General features: G+C 24.7%; 3 protein-coding genes across 9 annotated transcripts; 2 read left to right on the top strand and 1 right to left on the bottom strand.

Moving 5' to 3' along the window:
- Window positions 1-492: 492 nt before the first annotated feature.
- On the top strand, window positions 493-5,953 carry LOC412574 (PR domain zinc finger protein 10). Of its 3 annotated transcripts, none has more exons than XM_396029.7 (12): window positions 493-630; window positions 825-1,008; window positions 1,083-1,482; window positions 1,572-1,886; window positions 1,947-2,273; window positions 2,369-2,578; window positions 2,649-3,152; window positions 3,250-3,514; window positions 3,592-3,733; window positions 3,817-4,005; window positions 4,079-4,270; window positions 4,347-5,953. In XM_396029.7, exons 2-12 carry the CDS (start codon window positions 868-870, stop codon window positions 4,620-4,622), a joined length of 2,961 nt encoding a protein of 986 aa, XP_396029.4. In that variant the 5' UTR covers window positions 493-630; window positions 825-867; the 3' UTR covers window positions 4,623-5,953. The 3 variants fall into 3 exon arrangements, with proteins under 3 accessions (XP_396029.4, XP_006569370.1, XP_006569371.1); XM_006569307.3 differs by having other exon boundaries at window positions 1,554-1,886; XM_006569308.3 differs by lacking the exon at window positions 1,572-1,886 and having other exon boundaries at window positions 494-630.
- A 2,614-nt stretch (window positions 5,954-8,567) lies between these two features.
- Window positions 8,568-11,594, bottom strand: LOC725125 (coiled-coil domain-containing protein 85C). The gene is made up of 4 exons (XM_001121010.5): window positions 10,188-11,594; window positions 9,282-9,654; window positions 8,915-9,180; window positions 8,568-8,838 (listed from the first exon to the last, which is right to left on the bottom strand). Exons 1-4 carry the CDS (start codon window positions 10,746-10,748, stop codon window positions 8,794-8,796), a joined length of 1,245 nt encoding a protein of 414 aa, XP_001121010.1. The 5' UTR covers window positions 10,749-11,594; the 3' UTR covers window positions 8,568-8,793.
- Window positions 11,595-14,083: 2,489 nt separating this feature from the next.
- Window positions 14,084-17,072, top strand: LOC411633 (UDP-glucose 4-epimerase). Of its 5 annotated transcripts, none has more exons than XM_006569315.3 (7): window positions 14,084-14,281; window positions 15,146-15,292; window positions 15,612-15,730; window positions 15,799-16,089; window positions 16,198-16,378; window positions 16,456-16,740; window positions 16,832-17,072. In XM_006569315.3, the coding sequence occupies exons 2-7, from the start codon at window positions 15,163-15,165 to the stop codon at window positions 16,885-16,887; spliced, it is 1,062 nt and encodes a 353-aa protein (XP_006569378.1). In that variant the 5' UTR covers window positions 14,084-14,281; window positions 15,146-15,162; the 3' UTR covers window positions 16,888-17,072. The 5 variants fall into 5 exon arrangements, with proteins under 5 accessions (XP_006569378.1, XP_006569376.1, XP_016767269.1 ...); XM_006569313.3 differs by lacking the exon at window positions 14,084-14,281 and adding an exon at window positions 14,603-14,736; XM_016911780.2 differs by lacking the exon at window positions 14,084-14,281 and adding an exon at window positions 14,702-14,775.
- The last annotated feature ends 19 nt before the right edge of the window (window positions 17,073-17,091 follow it).

The raw sequence follows: 17,091 nt of genomic DNA, 5'->3' as shown, positions 1-17,091 counted from the left end.
GCAAATTTATAAAAGGTACTTCCTATACACGCACGCGTAAGCTCCCTCCTCATTCATAAATTAAGGGGTAAATTGAGTAATTGAGAAAGTTGTGCTAGTTGATGAAACACTATCGACTTTATTTTAAATTATTTATTTCGAATAAATATATATTTATGTTATATGGTATTGTTTTCTATTTTTAAAAGTTTCTTAAAATCTTTCATTTTTAAGAAAATATATCTCATCGATAAATCGATTAAAAAATTTAAGTTTATGTTTCATAAATTATATTTATTTTAAAATGTGATTGTTTTGATATAAGATTTTAATATACGATATTAAAATGTATAAATAATAAAGGATATTTGAGTGTTCATATTAATTTGTATTTATTTTGAATAAAGAAAATTACAATTAATTAGAAATTAATTAGAAATTGTTAAAATCATTATTCTACAAATATATATATTTTTCTTAAGTTATATATTGATAATTTTATCTATCAATTCGAAAATTTGCCGCCATTTCAGTGGTTCTCAATCTACATTATAAAAATGAATAATGTCGATTGTTGACGAACTAGTGAACTGCAGCAGGTGCATCACAAGACAAAAAGTGCATAGACTTCGAAAACTTGCGTATGAAATGGTAAGTTTTCTATTTTATAAAGTGCAAAAGCATTATATTTTTAATTTTATTCTGTCATGGATGTTATCACACGATTCAATGATCCTAATATCTTACAATATATCTTCCTATTATATGATTAAATAAATAGAATATCTTTCATTTTATTCTTCTGAAACAGATCTTTCTTTAGTTTTAAAGCGTATTTTTAACAGATTTCAGGTATTATAATATTTCTGGTATACAACACAAAATAAAATGGATCTAAGGGGCCCTCCTGAGGGGGCCCCTATTAACTCTTTTGAGATATCTATATCTGACAATTGGCCTACAGATTCTGTTTCTATATCAATGTGTGAACAAAAAAAAATGAATAATAATAAATTATTATTTTTAACTGTAAGTAAATTTTGAAAGCTACATTTTGAAAAATGATATATAATTTATGATATCTGAAATTATTTTTTTATTAGGTGGAATATGTGGAAGATCCATCACGAGAATATTCTCGTTTATTTCCAACATATGAACAAGTTTCATTTTCTCCTAGAGCTTCATCTCCACTTTCTGATTTTAAACATCGTGTTAGTCCACTTGATCCTAATATGAGTTCAGCTGCTAGATATTCACCCACTCCAGTACAACTTCCACCATCTCCTTTTCATAATTCTGTTGTTGTATTGCAAGGTTCTTCTTCATCTTTAATATCCTCTGAATCAAATGAAAGAATAAATATTAATTATGTTTCTCAATTGACTCATCCAATTGATACACAAAGTGTACAACAATCTGATAGTTCAACTGACTTTGTTGCCAACGAAAATGAGGAGCAATTGATGTCTAGTGTTAGTAATGAATTGATTCTTATGCAAGGTAAGTTTCATAAATGTATTTGTTAAATAAAATTATGTTTTTAAAATTCAATATATTATACATATTCATAGAATCTAATTCTGAATTAGAATCAGCTACAGCTCCATTGATGCTAACAGGAATACCAAGTACAGATTTTACATTAAGTAGAGATTTTCTTGTCATGCAAGATGATCAAATGAATGTTATAAATTCATTTAAGACACAGAATCTTGATGTAGATGATTCTACACATCTTTCATCAACAGCACAAAATTCAAATAAAGAAAATAATATAGATCCCTTAGCTACAACCAATGAGCAAGAAATTAATGAAATTTTAATGTCTACTGAAGACAAAAAAGATTGTGAAAAAAAACATGTCAGACGTTCAAAACGTCGTATAAATGATAAAAAAAATATTTGTACGTAATTTTACTGCCTTATTTAATCATAATAATATATTAAATCTAAATTTATTACAGGTTGTAATGAATGTGATGATGTATGTACTGGTGATAATTGTACTTCACATAATGTATGTACAATAGCAGATCAACCAGTACCATCACGTGCTATAGCAACACTGCCAGGATCATATCTTTCTATAAACAAATTATGTAATTCTGACATTGTATTGGGTGGATCAGATTATGGAGTGTTTGCAAAACGTTATATACAAAAACGTACTCAATTTGGACCTATAGAGGGTATTTTATACCCTTATGATGGTACACCATTTAAAAATGAATTGCCATTGCTCTATGAAACTGAAAATAAAGAATTTTTAAAAGTAGATGTTTCAAATGAAAGTAAGTGTTTATATTGAAGAATAAAATTTAATAAATTAAAAATATTTAAAAATTATTTAAAAATAATTTAAAATATATTTTATTAACAATGATAGATGCTTCAAACTGGATGCGATTTGTTAGACCTGCATTAACATATAAAGACCAAAATTTAGTAATTTGTCAACAACGTGATGGTATAGTATTTTTGACTACAAGAAGTATTTTACCAAAGGAAGAACTAAAAGCTGGTCCTAGTACTGATTATGCAATCCGTAGAAATTTAATACCTTTAAAATCTATGCAAGAAATAAATGATGATAAAGGTACAGTTAAAACACATATAATATTTCAATTCATATTTATATTTATATTTATTTAATTTTTCAATTATAGAGCACAAAAGTCAGTTATCTACTTGGTCACGATTAGATGATACTCATTCACGGCGTATGAAAATATTTCGTGGTAGAAATTTAAAAGAGAAAGAAAATTCGAGACAAAATAATTCTAAGGAATGGAAATGTTCTGTTTGTGGTTTGATTTTTAGAAAACCACTTTTACTTAATTTACATAGTCTCTTACATGGTCCAGATAAAATAAAAACTAAAACACAATCTACAATTTGTCCACAGTGTGGATTACAGTTTCAAAAACAAAAAGAATTGATTAATCATATTTCACAACATGGGAGATTATCTTTAAAAAAAGAAAAAAGATTAACTTCTTTATCGACATATAAGTGTTCAATATGCTATAAACGTTTTGCAACAAAAGTGCGATTGCAACAACACTATTTAGTGCATGGTGCTGAAGACCAAAAACCACTGCCATGCAATATTTGTTTCAAAAGATTCATGAATAATTCAGCACTCTCTTGTCATTTAAAAACACACAAAGGTGAATAAAACTTATATTACATAAATAATTTTAATTTTTACGAGAAAATTATTTGCAATTTAATCATTTATAACTATCTTTCTTTTTTGTTACTCAGAAAATAAACAAGTATTTGAATGTCCGATGTGTCGACAATTATTTAGTCAAAGTATATTATTAAAAGATCATATTGAAACTCATAAAAATGAAGATGGCACTTTTAGCTGTCCCTACTGCCAAAGAATATTTATTAAATATTCGATTATTCGTAAACATATTAGAGCTCATCATTGTGAAAGAAAACATAAATGTCAAATTTGTGCAAAACGATTTGCTACAGTAGATAAATTACAAATGCATTTACTAAAACATTCTGATCATAGGTATGTATATTGTGAATTATATAGTGTTATAAAAAAACCATTATATATCATAATATATATTTATTTTCTTTTTATAGAGAATTTCACTGTGCAAATTGTGGTAAACAATTTAAAAGAAAAGATAAATTAAAAGAACATATGACTAAATTACATAATTCACAAACAGCCACTGATGAACAAATGTCACAAGTAACACAAACTAAAAAGTTTGTTCCAAAGGTACATTTTTCTAAATTTTCTCAAAAATTATTCAATAGAAATTATTAATAACATTTAATAATTTCATTATGTATTATTACCAGGTAAATCCTAACGATTATAATCGCTTTATTTACAAATGTCATCAATGTTTAGTGGGTTTCAAACGAAGGGGAATGCTTGTCAATCATTTAGCAAAACGACATCCAGATGTTGCACCAGAATCTGTACCAGAATTAAATTTACCAATTTTACGTCAAACGAGAGATTACTATTGTCAATATTGCGATAAGGTATAATACAAGAAATAAAATAAATTAAATTGTATTTAATTTATATAATTCTATTTGTTATTTTGCTTTAAAGGTCTATAAAAGTAGCAGTAAACGAAAAGCACATATTATGAAAAATCATCCAGGAGCTGCTTTACCACCAAGTAATCGACAGAAAGAATCAGATTATTCTGATTTACCAAATCCAACATTTAGTCAAACTGTTGGTAGTATTACAACTACACCTCAGAGTTGTCAATGGTGTCATAAACAATATGCTAGTAAAGTATGTCATTAAAATATATTTATATTTTTAATTATAATAAATTTCAAACTTTTAAAAATTTTATTTGCTTTTATAGGCAAAACTCTTACAACATCAACGAAAAAAGCATTCTAATCTAATGGAACCGGCTGATCAGATACCGCGTTCGCGTAATCGACAGTCACATAATCAAAATCAACCTCCAGTACTTATTGAAGATCACTTTGTATTATCTGATTATATTCAAGCATGTGAAACAAATTCAGATTTTTTTAAACCGAGAATAATCAAAATATCTGATGATGTTGATCTAATAAGCAATGGATTAGAGATAGTTGGGCAACAATTTGTTCGTATGCGTGACATACGTTGAAAATATCTGTGACAACCTCAATGAGAGGTTTTGTTAATTCAATGAGATATGAATCTCATAAGTTTGTGCACAGTAAAGAAATACTGTGCTTTTTGCTGTTGTTGCCAAATAAGGGCATTAATGTCCATGAGGAGTAATTGATTCTCCGCAGAGAAATATTTGGAGCACAGCTTGGTTAGCTTCAGTGCGAAACACTGAATGCTATTTTGTTGGTTATATGGTCGATAATGACTGTAATGGTCATAATTTTGAATAAATTTGTTGAAACGGAGTATACAATATTTTAAAAATACTTTGAGCTCCAGGATGAAAATGTGGATGAGAATTTAAATATAAACATACAATGAAAAACACAAACAAATGGAGATTTAAGACTTAAACACAATGGAAAACATGTTAGTTATTGCTCAAGGTATTACAAATACAGAGCAAAAACAGGTAGATCAAGTCCTTTTATTGTCAATACATCATTGACATAAAATCTAGTAGTTTCTTTTAAAATTCCGAAAAGCTTCAATTCGATGTGATTCAATTATGGATGTTAGAGTGGTCGAATTTAAGCTTCACGTTTAAAGTGAAATTTAAACATAGCTTAAATTTGGAAAATGCGATGAATCTTAGATCAGTGTAATCTCGTCTATACTATGTGATTTTTTTCATAGACCTGATTGTAGTATCTACATGTTACATCTGACTTTGATGATAAAACAGTTATTTGTAGATTACACAAAATGTTGTAGTCTTTAACGAATCGCCCGATCACTTTTACTCTTTCTCGTAATTTATAACTTTCTTGTATAATTAATCATATCAATTCTCATTTAGAGAAAAATATCTGTGTTTTCGGTCTAGATTTTCAATATCAAACGGATTCTTTTTCACCAAATCTTTCAGAATTACTTACTAGTTTCACTAACAGAATTTAATGTGAACAATTTTTGCATCCATCATACTCATCGAATTGAAATATCTGGTTGAAGTTGAAGGTATTAATAGTTACCTAGACAAGAAAACTTTTGTCTTTGTAATTTTATAATGCATGTAAAATTGATAAAAATGTTTAACATGTAATATGGCATATTCATACACTTTAACAATTTAACAATTTATTCAATTAATAAAGTAGTATTGACATTTGAAATTATAATTTCCAATGTAATTTCTTATATCATAAATTGGCAAGAAAATTTAAAATTTGCAATTTACATGCATTATATATACATAATATTGTGAGAAAACAAAGACAAAAGAATGCATGTTCGTTAATGTTGTTGAGTACATGAAGAACTGTATTGTAACGTGACTTAAATAAAGTTACCCGGTGACTGATCTATGTATGATTTATTATACCGCAAAATTGAATCCTTTAATTTTTTATTCAATTAATATGCTACGAAAATATTTTTCACTTCGTATAAAATCTATTATTATTAAAGGGCATTAAGTAAAATTATATAAATAATTAGAAGAAGATTTAATGAATTTATTTCTTTTGTTAATTCTAAATCGTTTTTTTTTTTTTTTTTTTTTTTTTGAAATTTTATTTTTAAAATTTTCAATGACGATGATCTGAGAACCGATAGCATCGAATTTAAGAACAACTTAGTATTTTTCTTTTTGAAATTGATCTATTTCATATAATTTTTTTTACGAATTTTTTCAAAAAATATTAAAACATTATTATAAAAAAAATTCTACATAGAAATCAATTCTCCATATATTTTTCTTGGAAAATATTTCTTAATAATACACTTTAAAAGAGTATTATATTATATATAATATTATATCTCTTGTTATTATTCTTTTTTCTTTTAAAAATAAATTATAAACGAAGAAAAATTTTTTTCTCGATAAATGCAATGCATTTTCTGATTTTTGCATTGTATTTTTTATATGAAAAAATCGTATCCTAGTTTTATAATTTTTTTATAATTAATATATATTGTTATTTTCAATATAGAATATTTACAATAGCAATCAATATAAATATGAAATTAATAAAAACGTATAAAGAAATTAATATAAAATTAATTAAAATAAAAATAAAAAGTATAAATATTCCATTTTCAAATGAACAATAAATCAAATAATTGAATGATAAAAATAATATAATCCAATAGATAGAATAGTTTCCTTTCTTTTTGAAGGATGAATGTGTATTCTTCACAAGAATTTCTTCCAAACAAGAAAAGTGATAATCCTTTCAAAAAACAAATTGAAGAATAGAGTTCTATTTATATTTTAAAAAGTTAAATAAATAATACTCAAAAATGTTAAATAAAAACATAATGATATTTATCTGACATTTATCCAAAACCAAAAAATAGATGCGATATAATAAGATTTCCTGAAAAACAAATTAATCTATTTCAAAATTAAAATAAATATAAACATGATATAGATTACATAGTAGAAAACTGTATTAGGTCGCAAGATAATAACATTCCAGAATTCATCAGCGCATTCTTATATTTTTATATTCTTATATGTGGACGACGACCCTTGCTCTTTTATTCAATATTGTTATGATCAAGTTGCGCCTGATAATATTGTCGTCAATAAATTAACTTTTAAGCAAATGATTGGAAAATAACTAAACGTAAAAGATATGAAATATATAAAACAAATATTACAAATTATTTCATAATTATTGATATATTCGTATGAACAATTTTCGAAAAAATAAGATAAAAAATATAAAAATAATTAAGATAAAATACAATATAGTCTTGCATTCCATTGGCTTATTATTTTGGTTCAATTACACTATAAGACAAAAAGTTTAGAATTTCAAATTCTAAAAAATATATGATAATACATATATTTTTTACCAATGATGGAAACTCGTAAAATGAACCAAAAAAATCTATCGTCGATTTTTATTAATCGTATCAAAAAAAGAAAAAATTTCAAAATTTTGTCGCTTACAGAAATTTATGATATCTATATATTTAAAATTTATTTTGATTTATACTTAAATTTTAAATTAAAAAAATATATATATCAGCACATATATTCAAAAATAATTTAAAAGTTAAATAGACAAAAAAAAAATATCTGTAATTCAAAATCATGTTCAATCGTTAAAAAAATATTAACATATATAATGTTAAAACAAAAAAAGAATAAATTTTATATTGTCCTTTTTGAAGTGAATATGCATATCATTAATGATTATTTGAATACAAATGATTAATTACAATTCTCATAGTTATATTTCTAGTTGATGATCAATATTCATAAAAATCTATAAATTATATCGTCAATAAAGATTATCAAGATGTATTATTAAAAGCTACACTTGAATCGTAATTTTATATATGTAATTTTTATTTTAAATTTTTAATTCAACTATTTAATCATGTACTTATTTTTCTAATTAATTTTATTAGATTTTTCTTGTTTTTGAATATTTGAAAAAAATAGCGATAAAAATTTATCTCAATTACAGATAAATGATACATGAAAATGATAAATGATACATTTTATTTTGTAATATATAATTAATATTTAATAATAAATATTAAAATATTATTAAAATAATATATAACAAAATTCTTATTGTCTTCTTTAAACAATATATATTTTTATTTAAATCTTTTTTTAATTTTATATTGTGAAATTACAGATTAACTTGATGTATTTATTCAACTATATTACAAAAAATAAATAATATATGTTTCCATAAAATGAATATATGAAAAAAAAGTATGAAAAAATTTTTTAAATTAAAAATAAAAAATCGGTATATAAAATAAGTCTTCTTTAATTAAAACGGATAGTAGTATAAATTGTATAGATGATTATTTCATAAATATAGTAGTTCCTTATATTGCATATCTTTTTATCGCATATTTTTATCGAATTTTTATATTGTATATTGTATATATTAAAAATTTTTATATGATAGGATTTTTAGGATATGCAAAAATAAATTATTCCAAATTTATAATAAAAATAAAATTTATTAACAATTTATGCGATCTAACGACACTACAATATTTATATAAATACTGTAAACTCTAGGCACATTGATTCTTACATTAAAATACTTGTAGGTACATGCATATAAATCTATGAATTTCATAACATTCATATTAATAACTATAATACTATTAAATATACTATCCAAATAAACAATAGGTTTCATTCGTAATCACGCTTATAATTATCAATGCCTCGTTTGTGGCCCTTCTTCTAATTTTCGCCAAACAACCTATATAAAGATAAAAAAAATATATTATCAATGTAGTTGATTAAAAATTTTTCTCTTATAAGATTTTATAACTTACATTGCACATTTCTCTGACCAAAGCTTTTTCTCCATCATGGCCGCCTTCTCTTTCAAGTTGTTCTCTAACTTCAAGAACCTGAAGAGCTCGTACCACTGCTTCTGGCCGACTTCCCATGTGAGGATTTTCACCTAGACTGTTCTGATTTTCCCACATTTCACCAGATGGTATCTCCCATCCTTGCGCTCGTGCTTGCAAAACACTCTTATCTTCTTCCAGCTGTTTTACTCGCTGTTCTAAACTTCTTACATATTGCATAGTTTGGTCTATAATGCAAATTTAAAAATCTGATCGAAAATATTCACATAAAAATATATGATATAAACATTTTAAAGATATCGAAAGTAATAAATGCGATAAACTGTACCATTAAAGGTAGATGTATGCCTTGGTCTTGGAGGTGCTGTTTCTTCAGCATTAGTACTTGAACTTGAACCATCTCCATCATCTCTTTGACCACCTCCTCTCTCTTCGTCCAAATAAAGACAAAGTTCCTTTAATTCTAAATTATCTTTGATCAACTCTTGCTGTTTATTATCTAATTGACGCAATTTATTTTGATAAGCGGATACTTCTTGACGCATAACGCTCGCTGTATATCTTCCAAATCTTTGCCATTCCCTCGCTAATTTCCGTCCTTTTTGACGATCATCGTCCAAAAAGCAACAAAGATCTCGTAGCTCTTGATTATCATCACTTAATCTTTGGTTTGCTTCCTTTAATGCTCGAAGCTCGCTAAGCTAGAATACGAAATTTGTAAATAATCGTCATTTTTATGCTACTTTTATCATAAGTTAAAAATTCTTCTATCACAAATTAAGATACATAAGAAAAAAAATAAATTTTAACAAAATTTTTAATTTTTATTATAATAAATATATGTATTTATTTTCGACTGATAATTTTTCAGTGAAAAAAAGAATCCGATCGTAGTAGCAATCATTCGCGATTGGACTCACATGTGCGTGACTGGTTGAAATTACGATGGTGGACTCAACTCGTGTGACCTAAAAGTGCCTCAAAAACTTCCGTGTGACGTGCTTAAAATCCATGATCACATATTTTTCGTAAAATTAAGTAATAAAATAGATGTATCAGTAGAAAAGAAAAGACTACAATTAGTTTTACGATTATTCTTATTCTTTCTTTCATTTATTCTTTCTCTCATCAATGTGTAAATAGAACTTTTATTTATATCGCATTATTTAAAATAATTTACTTCATTAAAAAAAAAAACAGGTGAGAAAACAGGTGAGAAATCAGTAAAACTCACCAAATTTTGTATCTGTCTATTCTGCTCGGCGGCGAGCCTTGCGATATCGTTTTCGGTCTTGCGAACAAATTTGAGCATCTCCACAGGTCCCAGCCTAAGAAACTCGTCGTCGGTGATCCTTTGTCTGAGAGGCGGTGTTTGTGCAGTGTTTACCGTAGGATACTGACCGTTAGGTGGCAGGTACTGACCTTGGCCGACCTTGGCTTGAAGATAACTATGAGGCTGCGTTTTCGAAACTGACGCAGTTAAAGTGCTTCCGCTTTGAGGATGATGTCGATGTTCTATCCTCGGTGAATATTTGCTTTGCGCATCCTTCTGTTGCGGTACAGATCGTGATGATTGCACTGTTTGATGATGATTCAAAGTTGTGATAGGACCTTGACCGGCTGTAGATACCGAGGTTGGCACGGAAGGGCCTGTACCAAAGTAAGGATGATTCTTGAGGATACCACTGGTTGGTTGTGGTGGTGGCTGATATCGCGGTGGCACTTGCTCCACTGTCGGCTTGATCACGTGCGAAGGATGCTGCTGCTGCGGCTGGGACTTACTCTTATTAGACATTGCGGCTAATTTAGCTCCAGGCTGCGCTGCGTCCCATTTCAGAAAGTCTACCGTAACTTCTTTGTACAGATCTGCCTTGTTCGACCCGGTAAAATCTAGGTCACTGTACGGTCTCTCCTCTCTTTTTCTTGCTTTTCAGATCTCTCTCTTTTTCTCTCTCTCTCTCTCTCTCAAGATCGGATTTACTACTTAAGAGGTGGCCCACGCGGTATTATATGCCTTACCTCCGCAAGTCTTACCTTGTCATCCACCAAACTTTCTGTTTTCTCTCTTTCAAACTTTTTGTTTCCTTTATTTCTTTCTTTCTTTTGATTCTCTTCTTTTTCTTATGATCTTTATTTACCGCTTGATTTATTTAAAACATTACTTACTTTTTCTTTTACCTAAAATTTATCATCTTCTCCGTTTTTGTTTATGGCGTCTTACATTAATTCAGTTCAATATCTATTCACCTTAAAAAATTATAATTCACAAATATTCAAATAATCAAATAAACTTTTTATTATCGAATTCTTTGAACATATTGAATAAATTCCATATTCATAGTCGCAAATAACCTTGCTTTCATCACAGTTTTAAAGAATCGACATTCTCGTTTCACACAATAATTCTATATAATAATCTTGTGATTTATTCATGTTCCAACTGCTAATAACCAGATTAAAACACAAATAGTTCTGCAAAAGAATAAAAATATGACTTCTAAATCTTCGCCGTATAAACACTTAGTTTCGTTACAAAATTCTGGGATAGTACAACGATATTACACTCCCAAGAGTAATGCACTTAACCGGGCCCTGTTTTTCTTGATGCGGGGCCGCCGCATTTCACGAGGCACAGTGCCGTAACATCGAGTGGGGCATTCCAATGAAATCGTTCATAACTATGGCAGATTAATAGATATAAACTTTTTTTGTCAAATCTTAACTGATTTAGTTTATGTGTTAATCTTATTACGTGTTAATCTTTTTACTTGATGGTTTCGAAAAAAAAGAAATAATTTAATTAATCTTATTTTTTTCAATTGTATTTATTGTTTATGTTATAATTGTCAATTATCTAAAGAATATCTGTATTAAATCACATAATCTTTATTTTTTGTATATATAAAATAACATTTTATTTACTGATACAATAAATCAACGGTCTTAAATAATAATTACTTAAAAATCGTCCACTATAACATTGTGAGTTATAACTGGAATGTAGACACTAGGGCTTTAAGGTTCACGCGCGGGAACTTGAAGATGACTGCTGATTGGACCAACTTCTTTAAAGAGGGGACGACTTAACAGTATGTTTTACTCTTAAGAAGTATAGAAAGGAATAGTATTTTAAAGTATAAGAGGTTCAGTTCAATAGATGTTTCTCGAAGTTTTGATTCATCCCTTTAAGAAAATGAAATCTGTCATCTACGAAACGAAATGTATAAAAAATATTGTATATAAAAAATATTTTTTTATCATTAAATTCTTATTATAATAAAATATTTAGTATGTACATATAAAATATTTTAATATATTTATATATATTATACATATATAAATATTTTATATAAAGTTATCTAATTAATTTTCTCTTTCTTATTATTGTAAATTATTTTAAATATAATAAACGATATATATACATCAAATATATTAAATATAAATAAAGTTACAATTATAAATAATTTTTATTTAAGTAACAATAATTTTTAATATTTTTATTATTATTAAAAATTTAAGATAAATAATTATGTACATTGTACATAATGCATTTTAGCATATATAATGTATATTAATGTATGCTAAAATTATTATATATGAATAAATTTAATAATATATATATAATAAATAAAATTCTTGAAAGTTATTTTCAAAATTATGTATATAATTAGTAATATATTATTATTTACAAGTGTTTCGTTGAAACGACTCTCCAACGGTAATTTTCACTATTCGATAATAATACGGTGTGCATTTGTGAAAACAACAACTTTCAAGAGTTTTACTTTCAAACATATTCACATCTTAAATTTATTTAAAGTTTAATACATGTATTAATCTTGTATGAATCTATATATTCATATCACTGATATTTTTTATATATACTTACAAATAATTAAAATTAATTATTAATGTTTATAGATTCATGGGAGAGTTCATATAATCTACTTTTCTATTGTATTATATTTGATTATATAAATATTATATAATTTAATTGTAATATAAATTAAAATTAAAATTAAAATTAAAATCAAAATTAAAATTTTTAATCATTATTAAATTTATATATTTTACTTTTTTTATTATTAAAAAAATCATTATTTATCATTATAAAATATTTATCATTAAAAAAAATATAAATATGTTGCTCTATCATTCCATCATACTTAAAATTTTATTTTAATTATTACTTTATTAATTTCAAATATTTATATTTATATCTAATCTAATATCTATATCTAAATAATAAAATTAACAAAATATAAAATAAGTTATTATACTATTCAGATATTACCTTATATTATTATTCAGATATTATCTTAATTAGTAAATCTAAACTTATATTTATATACAAAAACTTATTATTTAAATATTTTGTTATTTATGATATGAAAATATGAATCATTGTATTTATAAGTAAAAAAACATTTTCTTAACTTATTTGATACGATCGTTGATAAATGCCGATCAATCGCTGATTTTAATCGATAATTATCAAATGAATTAACCGATCGTTGAATGCACATATACGATCACTGTTGAAGAGGTTAACAATGATATTTTTTTGTGCAATAGATTTTTAAACGGAAAAATTTTATTATATTAAATAATTTTAAATATACCAAAATATTTAACTAAATTTATAAACAAAAAGAACAATTTTATGTTAATTTTTTACATATTATGCAGATAAAATATTTTTTCCTTTAAAATATATTGTACATAAATATAATAAATATTTTAAAAAAATTATTATATATTATATATACTTACATAAAAAAACAGTTTATATTTTTATATTATAAACAAAATAAAATTTAAATAATCTTTTCGTGTACAAAGAAAATTTTTTCATATATAAATTCAATAATACATATAACACATAACAACATATAATATTTTTTATTAATATGATAAGATTTATTTATATCTATAAAAAATTAATTATATAATTTTAATTTTAAAAATTTTATCACCAAAAGTTAAACTCAATTTAGAATTAAATAAACATAAATGTAAAAATATATGCGAATGATAATGCTTATCTAAAAAGCGTTAATTGTTAATCAACAAATTGATATTCCGTGACCTATTTTTTCTTACACGTGTCCAAAGTCTACCTGAAAAATAGATAAAATTGAAATTTATGTAAAATAAAAGTAGTTTAAAATGTGATTCAAACGGTTCCAATTCCAATTCCAATCCGTGAATCTCTTTTGCCTAATTATTTTTTCATTGTGAAATTTATTACTTTGAATTATCATACAAAAATTATAGTAAATTATTATTGTATTTTTGGAGTTTATTATAAAATTTACAAATTTTCAAGTGAGTCTTTTTTTATTTAAATTGGATATATTCTTTTTTTTTTTTATAAAATTCATTTTTATTGACTTTAATTATTGTATAAAAAATTAAAATATTAGCTCATATAGCTTTACATACCATATTAATTATGATATGATATGCTAAATCTATAATAAAGAAATTATAAAAATATTATAAAAATTTATAAAAATATTAGTATTTGATTTGCACATATAATAGATTTATATATAACTTGTAGTATATTATATATATATATAAATTTATCTAAGTTTAAATTGATAAATATCAAAATGAAATTTATTTTTTAAATATTAATTTAATATTTTGTATTGTAATTTGATATTAATGCTGATAATGATGTATCTGTATTGTGTAATTTAAATTGCCGTATAATGTATATAACTTTTTATCATGTTTATTTTAAATATAAAGTCCTTTAGCGATTGGGAAATAAGGTTAATTGCTTACGTATTATAGATATATAAGATATAATGATAATTTCATTTTTATTAATATAGTTTTGATATGTATGTATAGTTAATGTTATGATAAAGTTTCTTTTTAATTATATAAATTACGTATCTATGTACATTATTTTTGAATATGTATGGCAAAGGTAAAAATTATTTCTATTAAATATTTATTATGTAATATAGATCTCTAATAAATGCAATTTTAAATTATTTATATGTTTAATTTATAAAGTGATAAAATATTTAAAAATGATTAATATTTAATATTATTATTTTTACCTAATACTGCATTAATACGATTTTGCCTATGTAATGTGTATATGTTAATGGTAGTTCCCTTCTAATATAGTAAGAGCACAATAATTGTAGAATATTGTATTAAAAATAATAGAAAAACAGAGTGAAATAATGACAAATAAATCCTGGAATGTATTGGTGACGGGAGGTGCTGGGTACATTGGTTCACATACAGTATTGGAATTATTAGAAGCAGATTTTGAGGTGGTGGTAATAGACAACCTTAGTAATGCTTATAAAGGTAAGAAATAACGAATCAAGTTAAAAAATAATGATTATTCCTTATAGTATTATTTTTATAAAATAATAACACATATTTATTCTGATAAAAAGTAATAATGATTTTAAAAAATATCAATTAATTAATTGATCAATAATAATTTAATGGATTTAATAATTTTATGAACATATATAAAACATGTAATATTGATAAATACAGTATTTAATTGTGTATATATTATGTATGTGTATAATATATATATATATATATACATGAAAATAAATATTTTTTTCTTAATTGAACTGAAGATAAATAATAATTATATAATATTTGTATGCAGGAAATGATGATATAAAACCAGAATGTTTATTACGAGTAGAAAAATTAACAAATAGAAAAATTATATTTGTTCAATGTGATGTAACAAATTTGGATGAATTACAAAAAGTATTTGAAAAGGTATAATAATGAATATTATTAAGAATAAATATACTATAATTAAAATGATTAAAATAATTTTATTTCAGTACAAGTTTCATTCTGTTATACATTTTGCTGCTTTAAAAGCTGTAGGTGAATCTTGTGAAAAACCCTTAGAATATTATAAAACAAATGTTTGTGGAACGTTGAATTTATTAAAAGTTATGAGAGAATTCAATGTGAAATGTTTTATTTATTCAAGTAGTGCCACAGTTTATGGCATTCCAGAAAAACTACCATTAGTTGAAGATATGAAAACTGGTGATTGTACTAATCCTTATGGAAAAACAAAATATATGGTTGAAGAAATTTTGAAAGATCTTTGCATTTCAGATAAGGTGATTTTGGTTTTCATTCTTTTACATATCACAATAAAATATTTATTATAGGAAGTCATGATTTGTTATATCTTTAAGACATTTTAATCAAATTGGAGTTCATTTCAGACCTGGTCTGTTATATCTTTGAGATATTTTAATCCAGTTGGAGCTCATTCTTCTGGATTAATTGGAGAAGATCCTAATGGAATACCAAATAATTTAATGCCATATATTGCTCAAGTATCTGTAGGAAAAAGAGAAATTTTATATGTTTATGGGAATGATTATGATACTCCTGATGGAACAGGTAAATAGAAAAGATATAAAAATATTTATATGAAATCAAAATCTTATATTAATTTATGCTTATTACTTAATTTATAGGCATACGAGATTATATTCACATTACGGATTTAGCTATGGGCCATGTAAAAGCAATGATTTATCAAAAAATTCGTAATTTTACAGGATTTAAAGTGTTTAATTTAGGTACTGGAAAAGGATATTCAGTATTAGAAGTTATACAAGCATTTGAAAAAGCATCAGGACAAAATATACCATATAAGATAATCGAACGTAGACCAGGTGATATCTCTGTAAGTTATGCAGATGCTAGTTTAGCTAATAAAGAACTAGGTTGGCAAGCTACTAAAAATATAGACAATATGTGTAAGTTATTATTTACAATAATATATAAAGAATTGGAATTTCTATGGAAATTAATAATTTACACTTAATTATTTTAATATATTTATTATAGGTTTAGATACATGGAGATGGCAACAAAATAATCCAAATGGATATAAATCTTCATAATAAATATTGAAATATTTCTTATAAAAAAATGTAAAATATTTTAAGCAGAACATTTTATTTATATATTCAATTATTTTAAACATAAAGCCATGGTGGTGTCTGGTTACCAAAGTTTAAACCAAAGCCCAAACTAAATACTTATTTTATATTTAAAATTAATTATAAATATGTTTATTTTAAAAAAATTTTACATTTATATTTAAT

Source organism: Apis mellifera, linkage group LG4, assembly GCF_003254395.2.
Source record: "Apis mellifera strain DH4 linkage group LG4, Amel_HAv3.1, whole genome shotgun sequence".
NCBI lineage: Eukaryota > Metazoa > Arthropoda > Insecta > Hymenoptera > Apidae > Apis > Apis mellifera.
The sequence above is the reverse complement of the archived record's forward strand: the minus strand, read 5'-3'. Positions and strand labels throughout refer to the sequence as shown.